The following is a 15,589-nucleotide window of genomic DNA, read 5'->3' on the forward strand; positions in this document are numbered from 1 at the left end:
CAATCCGACTGCTGTTTAATTATTTTTAAAATCAAATAATATTTACTTTCAGAGACAAAAGTTTATATTTTTAAACTTCACCATAATTCTAAAATGTAAAAAGAATACTTATTTAATCTGTGCACGTCTGAACTTGGTTTTTTTGCAAATAGCACGTGCGGTGAGATTATACGGTTCATATTTATGGGCCATTAGTGGAACGCTTGTATGTCAATACATGCTTCGAATTTTACATGAGCGAAAATATGAATCATCATTCGTGACAAGTCGGGGTGAGTCGCTAGCTTTCTGAAGCTTTAAACATACGCCTCATTTCCTTGGAAATTTAAGCGATGTACCTTATATGTAGTCAAAGAATTATCGCGCTCATATTCTCCGCCTTAGCAAAAAATATAATTAATTATTAAGAATAAAGAAAATGAACACTATTAACAATTCGTCTATATGTGATTAATGATAGCAATGAAATAACTTTTTTTTAAATAAACACTTTTTTTTTAAGTCGCCGGCCCGCTTTTCGTCTTACACTTGCGTCAGTGCGCATACGCAAATGTAGCCTTAGTGTAATCGCACCCTAATAGGGATGTCACTTTCCCTGTAATTGCTAATAGCTGCGACCGCCCCTATCGCTTTCTTTAACTCTATTAAATTGTCTTCGTTGGCTAGTCTTGAAAATAAAATGAAAAATGACTTATTTATTAAATACTGGCTTTTACCCGCTGCTTCGCCCGCGTGAATTAACCGCCATCTACAAAAGGTGACAAATTTAACACCACCTACAAAAGAATACAGGTTTTTCGCGAATCTCAAGTTGACCATAGTTTTTATCGGGATAAAAAGTCGCATTTTAATATTAGTTAGCATTGGTTGGTTAAAAAAAAAATAATTTAGATTAATCTGTCCCTTTAGAATTCCTTGAAATAACCTACACATATAGTCTAGATATTATTTGTTGTAAATGCAGTTTTTTGTGCAAATATAGGGTTTGTAATACAAATAATTTAAATTTATGTTAACATATATACATCAACTAGCTATTTCTCGCGGTTTTCTCACCGCAAAATCTATACTAATATTATAAAGCTGATTGTTTGTTTGAACGCGTTAATCTCAGGAACTACTCGTTGGAATTGAAAAATTAGTTTTGTGTTGAATAGACCATTTATCGAGGAAGGCTTTAGGCTATATAACATCACGCTTCAACTATTATGAGCGAAGAAAACATGGAAAATGTGAAAAAAAACGGGGAAAATCATTCATCCTTGAGGGCTTCAATGATACCCAAAATAACTTTCCACGCGGACGAAGTCGCAGGCACAGCTAGTCAATCATAAAACCACTGATTAAATAATTATAAATGAGTAATAGTTAGCGTTAATACTCTAAAAGTGAACAAGATTTTAAAGATAAATTTTCCCTTTAATCGAACCGACTATTTCATCTGTTTCATGAAGATAAAATTAATGATTGCATTAAATACATGCCGAAACACAAAAGATAAACGACCAAAGCCGTGGTAGTAATAAATTCGCTTGCACAAAACCACGAAATTTACATAACGCGGAAGTTTTCTGTCCATCCTTTGGAAGGCATGAATAAATCATTAAAACACCGATGATCTCGAGGCTTTCTTTGTGCCGGCAATTCCAATGGTCAATGATGGAATTAATGATTCGTTGACACCGTCATTATGTGAATTTGTCATGGAAATTGCAGCCGCATTGTGATAATGCTAATGTATGAGCAATCGTGTGGTTCCCGGCACCAATGAAAAAAAAGAATAGGACCACTCCATCTCTTTCCCTTGGATGTCGTAAAAGGCGACTAAGGAATAGACTTACAAACTTGGGATTCTTTTTTAGGCGTTAATCTTTCACGAAAAAACTACTGAACCGATTACGATGAAATTTGTTATGTAGGTAGCTGAAGACCCAGAATAACATATAGGCTACTTTTTATCCCGGAGTTCCCGCGGGATTGATAGGGTTTCCATGCGGACGAAGTCGCGGGCGGCTTCTAGTCTATAATAATCGATAAATTTATATACCTTAGGTATGACAGAAATGGCAATAAATATACTCTTACGTCTTGAGTACTTAGAACAATGCCTCAAAGAAATCGGAACTGCATTCGCTATCGTCGATTCTTTTGTTTCGAACACATCTTATTGTTCCTCATCAGGAAATACCAAGCTGATGAGTAAGATCCACCGCTGCCAGGCTGTGGGACATCTGCATGTCTTTTTCTGGTCATGAATATGTATGAACCGGATGTGATGAGAGATTATTATGTTATTAATTAGTTTATTTGCTTGCACGTGACCCTGATTTACATGTTGTAATTTATTATTTTTTATAGACACATTAATAGATATATAACATACATACATACATATGGTCACGTGTATATCCCTTGCTCGGTAGACAGAGCCACTTTCAATCTTGAAAAGTCTGAATGGCCACGTTCAGCTATTTGGCTTAATGATAGAATTGAGATTCAAATAGTGACAGGTTGCTAGCCCATCGCCTAAAAAAAGAATCCCTAATTTGTTAGCCTATCCCTTAGTCGTCTTTAACGACAATCATGAGAAAGAGATGGAGTGGTCCTTTTCTTTTTTGTATTGATGCCGGGAACCACACGGCACACGTATGTATGTATGTAATAATCTACAGAAATGAGGGAATGCGAGTGTGTCATAACGTGACGATAAAAATCGTGTGAAAATACTCGAGTTTTCAATTGAAAAGTGTTTCACTAACAATAACAATCTTACTAACGCCTATTGTGTGATAATTAATGCCTACAAATTGTAACATGTAACCCTTACGGGGTAGGCAGATCCAGAAGAACGGTGTACTGCGGCAAAATGAAAAATCAGTTCACGGTGTTTTTCGAACCGGGGTTTTAAGTTAAATAATAAGCAGAGATCGGAATAGGTAGATTGATTTTATGTACTTGCATCATGAATTACCATAGAAAGCATAACATGGATAAGCCTCTTTTCCGGGATTCCATTTCAGTACTTACACTAACAGTAAACTACATTGTCCGCGGGTAACATACGACTACAATTTACGTGAACGAAGTCGGGGGAAAACAGCTACCACTAATATATTCTTCATCCCACTTGTAGAAATTCCGGAAAAAATCTAAATAATTTATAAATCCCGCAATCCCGGACGGAGGCATGTCCATATTAATATATACGTTTCATTTCATTGACCCCAATTCAATCTACCTATTCCGAATATCTTTAATAATTAGTGTATTTATCTAACTGATTTCAATGTTATTGGTACATGGCATCGGTAGGATTTGAACCTGTACCCTTCTTGTGCATAACATTTCCTATTCGGGCACTTTAACCGCTCGACCACTGACGCTCTAACCACCAGCTATCGCCTGACTAACTATAAATAGTTCCCAATTCTTTAGAGTGATTAAATTTATTTCCGTAACTCATTTGTTGAATGCCTTTTGTTACGGATGTCCAAAGGCTGGTTTGAAGGCCTCTGTGGCTCAGGTAGTACGCTTGTCTGTGACACCGGAGGTCCCGGGTTCAAATTCCGGCCAGGGCATGATGAGAAAAGAACTTTTTCTGTTTGGCCTGGGTCTTGGATGTTTATATTATTACACACGTTATAGATATTCGCAACACAAGTCTAGAACTTACTTCGAGGCTAAATTAATCTGTGTAATTTGTCCTGTTATTTATTTATTTATTGAGCCGTATGTTTCGTTGTATAAAAAGGGATTACATATTATGTTTAATAGATTTTAATTTTTGGTCTCTTCCAGATAATAGACTGTAAAATTTTGATGTTTCAGTTGCGCAGTCAAATAAATACATTATTTTATCCATATGATTTGAATTATTGTTGGTAACAAACAAAAAACACTTGACCAATTTTAATGAGATTTGGTACAGAGTTGGGATATATCTAGGAACATTTTTTGGAATTTCCCATGGGACCGAATCCGGGTTAAAAGCCTAGTGCTTAAGTGAAAAACTCATCCATACTAAAGACATAAACGCGCTCACCGAAACTCACGCGCATGAAAAGTTTTAGTTTGTTAAGAATGATAGCGTTTTTACACAGATACACTATTTTTACTATAATTTCCTTTATCGTTAGATCATTGGTTAGAAATAAAACTATTGAATTCACTCAAGTAAAAAATAAAAACAAAGTCACGTCTATATCGCTTGCGAGGTAGACAGAGTCAACTGTCTTGAGAAGGCTGATAGGCCTCGTTCATCTCTTTGGCAAATAAATAGTGACAGGTTGCTAGCCCATCGCCTAAAAGAAGAATTTCAAGTTAATAAGCCTATCCCTTAGTCGCCTTTTACGACAATCATAGGAATGACGACATGGAGTGGTCCTATTCTTTTTTTTTAGAATAAGATAAGGACATGGTTATTCAGATTATATATTGAAACTTAGGATTTCTCTTGTAGGCGATGGGCTAGCAACCTGTCACTATTTGAATCTCAATTCCATCATAAAGCCAAATAGCTGAACGTGGCCATTCAGTCTTTTCGAGACTGTTGGCTCTAGTCCACCCCGCATGAGATATAGACGTGACTATATGTATGTTTGTATGTATGATTCATAATCAGAGTTAGGTAGGTACTGTAGACATACATACATACATATGGTCACGTCTATATCCCTTGCGGTGTAGACAGAGCCAACAGTCTTGAAAAGACTGAATTTCCACGTTCAGCTATTTAGTTTAATGATAGAATTGAGATTCAAATAGTGACAGGTTGCTAGCCCATCGCCTAAAAAAAGAATCCCAAGTTTCTAAGCCTATCCCTTTGTCGCCTTTTACGACATCCATGTGAAAGAGATGGAGTGGTCCTATTCTTTTTTGTATTGGTGCCGGGAACCACACGGTACTGTAGACGTAACAAACAAACACTTGGCCCAGGGTCAATGACACTTTAATGATGGTAGTTTAGGTACCTCCTACTGCTGTCGCTGACTCCTTAACATCATTCACTGATTTTATCAACTGTTACATTTCACGGGCCGATGTGATGAATCTTAATATATAAGAGTACCGAGTATAAGAGACACCGACTGACTAATTGACTGAAAATTAATGCCCTAACCGCTGGGACTGGAGAATTACAATTTTAACTAAAGTAAGTGCCTTTTACTGTAACATAACATAACATGAAGTCACGCCTCTTTCCCGGAGGGGTAGGCAGAGACTACCTCTTTCCACTTGCCACGATCTCTGCATACTTCCTTCGCTTCATCCAAATTCATAACTCTCTTCATGCAAGCTCGGCGGTTTCGGGTACTTTCGACCTGACCCTTTACCAGGACGTCCTTAATTTGATCAAGTTTAATGTAAGTATGGTATTATAAGGCGATTTCCCGAAATTATCGCGGTAACGGAAAATGAGGAAATTTTCGTTTTGCTGATGGAGTTGTGAGCGATCTCTAGTGTTTTAATAATTTATTTGTAAGAACTTTTACTTTTTTTTCCACAAAGTGATTTAAGTGTACCTTTTTTAAATACACACATATCGCATCTATTCCTTCCGGGGTAGACAGAGCCAAGACCACATTCAGCTTTATTGCTTAATGATCCACTTGTTGTTTGTCATTCATAACTGAGTGATTGTAAAAGTAATTAGAGTATTCATCTAAATCCCACTCAGAAAAATCAAGCTGAACCTAGCCTTTCAGTCTTTTGAAGACTGTCGGTTCTGTCTTCCACGCAAGGTAAATAGACGTGATTATATGTTAAAAATCAAGCTTTTCATAACAGACCACAATCGCTTCATTAGGTAATCTATCATGAAACTGTACGTTACATATATCGTTGCACAATATTGTACAACGTTATTAAAAACGTTGTACAATATTGTAATAATTGGTCACGAGATAGATCCCAATATGCGTAAAAATGTACATCGCGTGTGGTTCGAAATGAAGGCTTGAAGCAGAATAAATAAAGAACAGAAGTGGAACTGACCGAAAGTGATTAAAATAAAAAGTACCTAATATATAAAGTAAGCTTGCATGAAGAGTAAAAAAAAAATACTAAAGTTCCTCTTCTATGTACACTTTATTTTGTGACGGTGTTTTGCAGGTAGTGATTACTTAGTAAGTAAGTTGATCAGTAGATCCGTAAATGGATTCTTAGGGTATTCTATGCACAACCACTTCAACTTCGAAAATTTATAATTTATAAGTAATATGATACATATATACAAACTTGCCAATGATTTTTATCCTTATCACTTAACCTCCATTTCTCCTCAGAGCAGTGTATTAATTGGTCTACATATATACAATTATTTTAGTTTTTCCACTTTGAAGCAGGAAGTTTAATTTTTTTAAGTTATGAATATTACCAACCTATTACGTAAGAAGTAAGCTAGGATCATGGCAATTTTATGTAATTGTATAATTTTCATATACATTTTTCGTTTACATAAAATTACGCCTCTTTCCCGCAAGGGTGGGTAAAAAATACATCTTTTCACTTGCCATGATCCTAGCTTAATTCTCCTTCCTGGGTAACCACAAGGTACCACAGCACCACGACGCGACATGAAATGGATTCTTGGAGAATATGTCAAATGTAGAAATGTTATTATATAATTTTATATACATTAAAGAGATGGAATGGTCCTATTCTTTTTTATATGTCGTAAAAGGCGACTAAGGGATAGGCTTACAAACTTGGGATTCTTTTTTAGGCGATGGGTTAGCAACCTGTCACTATTTGAATCTCAATTCTATCATTAAGCTAAATAGCTGAACGTGGCCATTCAGGCTTTTCAAGGCTCTGTCTACTCCGCAACGGATATAGTCGTGACCATATGTATGTATGTAGGTATGTAATCCATTTCATCAAAACATCCATGAACCAAGGGCGCGTTGCGAAATTATTGCGACGTCTCCGAAACTGCATACAAAATTACATTGTTATCTGTTTTTTGTTACATTTTCCAGTTCAGAGCGGAGTGTTTGACACAATTGTCTTCATGGCTCTTAGTCTGTGAATTGAATTGATCAAATTGTGTGCCAATTCGCTATGATTTTGTGGGAAAAACCATTTTTCGAACTTAAACGTTTAGAAGGTTTGGTGGAAAAATGAAAGTAGACATATAGAAGAAGAGTGTGAGTTGCAAAAGGGGAAGGCCAAGACGACTTGTTTACTTTTAGATGTTAAACGTTGTTTGTTATGTCAAGACTACCGTATCGAAAGAAGTAACTAAAAGCCATATCGAAGGAAGGTACATATAACTTTCATAAACTGTACTAATTTACGTCCAAACAAAAATGATAAAAGTCTCGTAATCACGTTCTTAAATCCCTAATTTCTTCAAGTTTTACATCTGTTTCACATTTTTTTTTACATATTCTTTTACAAAAATAATCAGTGGAGTTGAATTTATGAACGTACCATGCAGTACCTCGGGACTACCTCTGGTATTTTTTTTTATAGATCGATCGATCTATAGTGACTGGTTGCTAGCCCATCGCCTAAAAGAAGAATGCCAATATTTGAATCTCAATTCTATCTTAAAGCCAAATAGCTGAACGCCTATCAGTCTTTAAAAGACTGTTGGCTCTGTCTACCCCGCAAGGGATATAGACGTGATTATATGTATGTATGTATCGATCTATAGAGCGATCTCAGAACCTCTTTATTTCCAAGGCGGTTAAAACAAAGACATTATTTTTACATGAGGGTAATGTCTATCTTATAAATAGTCACCGCATGCTTTAAAGCTATTGTATACAGTACCTATCCGTTTTTTGCCAACCGTACCTATTTGCATACGGTAGCAGATGTTTGTCGTCATTATTAGAGAAAAAAACAGATCTTATGATGACATGTTTTTAATATTTAATTAAGATCCTTCCATGCTGGTCTAGTAGCAAACATAGTATAGTCTTTATCCCTTACGGGATAGACAGAACAGGTTCAACTGTATGGCTTAAAGATGGAATTGATGGATTATGTAAAAGATTTAAACTACTCCCAATCCGTTTCCGTCCATTAGTATTTCTATCATTATTCTTTACGACGGTTTCATCCCGGTAAAAACTTTAGTTCCCGAAGGATTTACGTAAATCCTTTAACCTTTTGTTGATGGCGCTAAGTGGTCCTATTCTAAAGTCTCGGGAACCACACGGCACGAGGTGCAATATCGTATTGAAATCTAGATACGTTTGACTTGCAAAACTATTGGTCAATTTGAAATTAAGTTGATACATTAAGTTAATGTGCAATCTGTTATATAACTTCAGAACGAAGTATTGTCGTTAATAACTCTGTTACTTCAGATATTACTTAATTATTTGATGTATGATTTGAATCTTAGTAATAGGAAAATTATTCTGATTAGATTAGTTTAATTCATCAAGACAGCGCTTACATCTTGTGACAATTTGTTCTGTCTACCCCGTAAAGGTTGGTTAAATGTATGTCGTCCTCGGATATGTAAAATTTTCTCCACCTCTTCCTGAGCGTGTCGTAGGAGGCGACTTTGAATCTTATTTATTATGCTCCAATGATATCTTTACATGTAAGATTTGGCAAATTTTATACAAAAGTTTTAGTATTTTTTTCCTTTAGTCACCTATTATGATATACGGCGTTGTCTTAATTTACTGCGTTCAAAACGATGTCGGCAAAATATAATTATAAATATTAGAACGAATATTTGCGTTAGTACGTTTTAAATTGGAATGTGTTTATTTTTGAAATGATTTTCCATTGACGTCTATTCGATCCGAAAATAAGCATGGAATATTCCGCCATTTTGTATTCAAAATATCGCAAGGACTAATGATGTATTTACTTGGTCTTTTACGCCGAAGGACATAAACAAGATCATATAAAGTCAAAAACAAAAACATGCGCACAAAAAGATACATACAAATTATCTTTATTGTCCATAAAAAAAATACATATGTACTTAGTAGAAACATACATTATGAATATGTTGAGCGAAGGCGGACTTATCGCTAAGCAATCTCTTCCAGCCAACCTTTGGGTAGTGAAAGCTAAAATCTGGAACCGGGTAAAGATACTCGTATCAATGGATTGAAAAATTTAAATATAAGTTATTTATTTGACGTCAACCAATGTTGTGAAATTGACGATTATTAAGTGATATTGTTCCATAATCTATACAATATTATAAAGCTAAAGAGTTTGTTTGTTTGAACGCGCTAATCTCAGGAACTACTGGTTCGAATTGAAATTTTTTGTGTTTAACAGACCATTTATCGAGGAAGGCTTTAGGTTAGGTTATTTATCATCACGCTGCAACTATTAGGAGCGAAGAAATAATGGAAAATATTCCACCTTGAACGATGCGGACGCGGACGAAGTCGCGGGCACAGCTAGTAATTAGTAAAAGCTTTTGATTGAATTGAAAGGATTGCTTTTTGTGACTGATCACCAGAGTTAGACATCTACGTGGTCAGGATCTGGATGGGTGACCACCATACAACTAAATGATATATTCCCTTAATGCTTAATAGGTCCCTTAATGCTGTGGTGGAGATACGGAAGGTGAAACGCTTTACGTCTTCTCTGGACGGTATTACTTCAATTGAACATGGATTTTATTATTTATTTTTATATACAACAGCCTGTGGATACCCAAAATATTATTATTATAACATACAGAGACATTACACATGTTATGATTGTCGTTGACTTACAGTTTCTCTTCCAGGTTGCTGTCTGGCAGTTTGCTGGAGTGGTGGCTTTCTGCGTCGATGTCCTTCACCTGGAAACAAAAAAAAAACTAATTTATATGATTCTCGATAAGAGTGTCTTACATCCGAAATCATCCGCAATACCTACATATACTTAAGTACCTTTGTACATCATAGCTATCCTGTAAATGTTCTAAACATTTCTGCTTTATTAAACTGATGGAGCAAAGATTTTTCAGATTTTTAACTTTTTATGTAAAAGAAAACCTTATTAAATAAAAATGACCAACCACAGACGAAGTTGCATTGCACAGGTAATACATACATACATACATAAAATCACGCCTCTTTCCCGGAGGGGTAGGCAGAGACTACTTCTTTCCACTTGCAACGATCTCTGCATACTTCCTTCGCTTCATCCACATTCATAACTATAGGTAATATATTATGTAATATTTTTTAAATTATCCCTTCCCATCAAAGACAGAAACTGTGGTTCTTTACATATAGAAGTTAGCTGCGATACTATTCCGAAATATGGGCTATATAAAGAATCATGGGCTAAATAAAATATAAAAAGAAAAACATTCGAATCATACCGGTTTTAATGAATTCAGGTATGCATAATACATATAAGAAGTTTTAAAGATCCAAATATAAACAAACATGACGAAACGAATTCCGGTTTTGGACTAAATAAATAAATCTTTCTCTCCTTTTTTTAGGTTTTAATTGAAAAAAAGCAAAGTAATGAAGATGACAATAAGAGAAGTGCCTTTTTAAAGTTAGAAGTTACTCGTATAATTGATTCAAAAGTACCACGAACAAATTAACGTACAACTGCATAAACGGTGTAAAGCCTCACATTGTCGCAGCCATTACAGGTTATATCATTACGCGTTGGTTCCGGAAGGTACCGGCGCAGGCGCATTCTTCCGCCAACCGTAATTGTAGGCCTGCGCGGTGACAGTTTGTAAGAGCTCGAGTAGACGGGTTAATGCAGTAAGTTGTAGTAACGGTGTAACTGTTAGTCTATCACTTACACGAAGTTTAATAAATATATTATAGTTTATTCTATTTTTAACTGAAAATTTGGATAACTTTTCAAATACCTATTAAAAAAAGGTCTTTTCAAAATCTCTAAATGCGTCTTCTAATTACTCAATAATTAGCACAGTACTCGTATAAGTGAACATTAAGAACCTATAGTAAAACTGATATAAGTAGTCATTTTTTACCTACAAAATAGACAATCAAACCAAAACATGCTATCAAACCACCGATTATTCGAAACTAGCTGTGTCCGCAACTTTGTCCGCGTGGAATAGTTATTTTGGGCATCATTGAAGCCCTAATGGATGAATAATATTCCCGTTTTTTCACATTTCCATTATTTCTTTGCTCCTTATAGTTGCAGCGTGATGTTATATAGCCTAAAGCCTTCCTCGATAAACGATCTATTTAACACAAAAAGTATTTTCAATTCGAACCAGTAGTTCCTGAGATTAGCGTGTTCAAACAAATAAACAAACTCTTCAGCTTTATAATATTTGTATAGATTAATTACGTCGTTACCGTACGTTAAGTGAAATTCGATACAAACACAAACTAGTTCTACATTCATTCATGTTTTTTAATGTAGACAATGTGCATTCGTCCATGATTTAGATTTAAAAGATCTATATTTGTACATTGACGTCTGATGAAAATGCTGCAGTGTAGTTTGTTCCGCCGCTTCTTTTACACATGCGCTTTGGAAGTGGTAGTAGTTATAATTAGATTTAAGTGATGTGACGTCAATAAGTGATACCTTGTATCTTATTTTGAAAATAAATCTATTCTATTCTATTCTAAACAATGTTATGGCAAGATAATAGTGCTATTCATAATTAGCCATCAAATTCCTAACACCTGAATATTTGGCACTAAATACTATAGACATTAGACAAGAATCAGTTGTAGCGTTTACCTCGACATCCTTGACCACGACTGAAGACCGCAGTTCACGCGACGAGATGCGATCATTGCGAAGCAAAACTATGTCGTTTGTTAGAAACAGGGCTGTCACTTGTTCAGCTTTTTGTTTGTTTGTTTGTTTATAAACTCTTTTTTGGACATAAAAATAAATGTATTATAATAAAAATAGAAAACAATGTTTGGATTTAGAAGAATATGTAGGTACAATTCAATTGGATTTAAGTAGAATGATACAATATGTATAAATATGTATACTTTTTTAATATTTTTCCTTTCACTTCTGTATCTTTAATATTCGATGAGATATAAGGATTGGGACCTTTCGATATAGATGGTTAATAATATAATCTTACTAATCCTACTAATTATAAATGCGAAAGTTTGTGAGTATGTCAGGATGTCAGTATGGATGTTTGTTACTCTTTCACGCAAAAACTACTGAACCGATTATTATGAAATTTGGTATGTAGGTAGCTAAGACCCAGAATAAGATATGGGCTACTTTTTGTCCCGGAGTTCCCGCGGGTTTCCATGCGTAGTAGTTTATAATAAGACGATGGGCTAGCAACCTGTCACATTTTGAATCTCAATTTTAAGCCAAACAGCTGAACGTGGCCTATCAGTCTTTTCAAGACTGTTGGCTCTGTTTACCCCGCAAGGGATAAAGACGTGATTATATGTATGTGTGTATTTTTACAATATAAGTATATAGATGTACAAACAAGGACTAAGAGAGTACTTTATTCCCAAAAAAAATTAATTTTCTCCATCGGATTTTTATGGAAATTACCTATATTTAGGAGTGGAAGTGCAGACAAAAGTTAGTCGTAATTTTAACAATAATTCCCTAAACCAACCCTAGAGCTGCGTGTGCGCTCATGTTGTACGCATTACGTGATCAATCTGCATTGTTTCGGCGCAATGACAAACCTCTGATATCATTATTACATTTGGAAATGTTACGGCGAGCTCAATCTGCGTAGCGTAGGTAATTAGTTTGACATAATTTATGGCATCATTATAATCCTATATTTTACTAGCAGCTTCCTCGCGTGTTTGCCGCGCATTTTACGCCATCTACAAAAAGCAACTAAATTAATAGTTACTATAAAAGCGACGAATTTAGCGCTACCTACCTACGAATATCTCGGGAACTTTACTTTTTAAAGTTATATGAGTGTATATATATTTATTTAAACTTTATTGTACAAAATACAAAAGTATCGCACAATTGGCGGACTTAATGCTAGAAGCATTATAATGCTTTACCCCAGTAGATAATTATCTACCAGTCAACATAGGGTTCGATATAATATAACTGGCATTAATTTTATCGGTAAGTACGTAGAGAAAATTTTGAACAATCTATACTAAATTATAAAGCTGAAGGGTTTGTTTGTTTATTTGAACGCGCTTATCTCAGGAACTACTGGTTCAAATTGAAAAGTTGAATAGACCATTTATCGAGGAAAGCTTTAGGCTATATAATATCACGCTGCAACTATAAGGTGCAAAGAAATAATGGAAAATGTAAAAAAAAAACCGGGAAAAATTATTCATCCTTGAGGGCTTCAATGATGCCCAAAATAAATATTCCACGCGGACGAAGTCGCAAGCACAGCTAGTAATTTATAACAGATATGGTTTTTCCAATATAAAAAGCATGATGGGAGACTAAAGTCAAACTCTAATTGCTAACAACGAACTTATCTATGTAAATCTGCACACATTGTGGTTTCAAACCCAAAAGGCAATATAATTAACGAACCAGACTACCTATTTGTTATCAACGGCAGACATCGCAGAGCTATAAAAATAAAACATGAAACAATATAAAACAAATACTAGCGTAGTACTTATGTGTTCATACATACATATAATCACGTTTATATATCTTGTGGGGCAGACAGAAATATATCAATATATACGGGACAAATTACACAGATTGAGTTAGCCTCGAAGTAAGTTCGAGACTTGTGTTACGAGATACTAACTCAACGGTACTATATTTATATTAAATACTTATATAGACAAACATCCATGACCCAGGCCAAGTAACCTGACAAAAATATTGCGTCGCTTACTTTAAAAAAAAAATTGCTAAAAATAGTGTCAGAATCAGTTTGTCCTAATAGAATAAGTCCAAATCGTCCAAAGCTTCACACCACACACTCCGGTATCCGCAGTATCAGTATAGGTCAGGTCAGGTCGGGTCGGGTCGGGGTCAGGTCAGGTCAGGTCAGATTCCTCAGTTGACAAGGTAACAAAGATCCGACTTAGCCACTCCTGAATCGTGATTCCGGGCATATCCCTGTCTTCTTCCGCAACTAGGATAAATATTACCATGACAATTAACAACCACTGTATTTGACATAACAGTACACCAGTCACACATACATACATATAGTCACATCTATATCCCTTGTGGGGTAGACAGAGCCAACAGTCTTAAAGAGAGACCGCGTTCAGCTGTCTGGCTTAATAGATACCATAGTCGCACCACTAACTTAAAGTTTTTCTGTTCGGTCAGCTGGTAGAGAGAGACAGACAATGCGAAGACCAACTTTTGTATATTTTATGTTGCGCAATAAAGTTTTAAATAAATGTTTATTTATTTAAAACTTTATTGTTAACTGTTTAGTTAATGCCAAAAAAGATTTCTGTATCCCATTCCCATAGCGGAGTTTACGAAACGATTCTCTTGATGCTCCGGTGAGCACAATATTTGCAAACCGCAAGACAGATTGAAGGTCAGCTCTGGGGTATAAAAATAGTTTATTGACATTACTAATACATTTGAGAATACGTTAATATTTTTATTATAAGATTCTCCTTCCACCGTACCGTGTGGTTCCCGGCACCAATACAAAAAAAATTGGACCACTACATCTCTTTCCCATGGATGTCGTAAAAGGCGATAGGCTTACGAACTTGGGATTCTTTTTTAGGCATTGGGCTAGCAACCTGTCACTATTTCTATCTTTTTCACTTTCAATTCTATCTTTAAGCCAAATAGCTGAACGTGGCCATTCAGTCTTTTCAAGACTGTTGGCTCTGTCTACCCCGCAAGGGATATACACGTGACCATATGTATTGAAGATTCTCCTTCCACCTGGCTTTAGTCCCGGTTGCATTCCTCACCACTCTGGAGAGCAGCCCGGGGTATGTCTTTGACCATGGATCCTGGATTGGGTGAGTCAGGCTTTTACACGAAGCGACTCCCATCTGACCTCCGCAACATTTGCAGGGGAACCTTACCCGTATTGGATCTATCATGGTTACACATCCAGTTACCTGAATGTGCAATTTTTTTTTACGATGTTATCCCTCACCGTAAGAGCATCGGTTACTATTCAAACTAATGTCCATAACTTCGTAAATAGTCATTAGTACATGGTCGGATTGGGATTCGAACCTTATTATTTGTAGGAAAGGTTCACAGGAGGCCGAATAACTGTAAAGTCGTTGGCCGAGAACCTCACGAACACTACATTTTTACGAATAGTAAATATCATAAACTACTTGAGCGAATTTGATGGCCTTTGAACTTAAACTCTCCTTGAAGGAAGTAGATTTATCTAATACCCAGGTCATTCAGATATTATTTGTTTTCCATCATGACCTGACCAGGATCGACGCTGGGACTATGGCTTAGACGCAAGAATACCACAATTGCGCGAAATGAGCCATCATCAAATTAATAAATCTAGTATTAATTTGATGATCTTACGGGAGCACCATACTACATGTCTATTTTTGTACATATTATTGTTTCCTTTTTTGCCTTTTAGTTATGATTTTTTGTGAATAAATTATTTTTACTTTACTTTTAATATGCTATGGATGAGAGATGAGAGGAAGGAATTGCAACTTGTAGCGGGAGCGATAGTTCGACTCGACCGCCA

General features: G+C 35.7%; 1 protein-coding gene across 1 annotated transcript in view; it reads right to left on the minus strand.

Moving 5' to 3' along the window:
• The window catches only part of LOC106140389 (neprilysin-4-like), a 52,939-nt gene that overhangs the window by 18,173 nt on the left and 19,177 nt on the right, over nucleotides 1-15,589 (minus strand). The window contains exon 2 of the mRNA XM_060944671.1: nucleotides 9,711-9,778. Coding sequence (XP_060800654.1) covers nucleotides 9,711-9,778 — 68 coding nt within the window. The remainder of the gene's footprint in view (nucleotides 1-9,710; nucleotides 9,779-15,589) is intronic.

Source organism: Amyelois transitella, chromosome 6 (assembly GCF_032362555.1).
Source record: "Amyelois transitella isolate CPQ chromosome 6, ilAmyTran1.1, whole genome shotgun sequence".
Taxonomy (NCBI): domain Eukaryota; kingdom Metazoa; phylum Arthropoda; class Insecta; order Lepidoptera; family Pyralidae; genus Amyelois; species Amyelois transitella.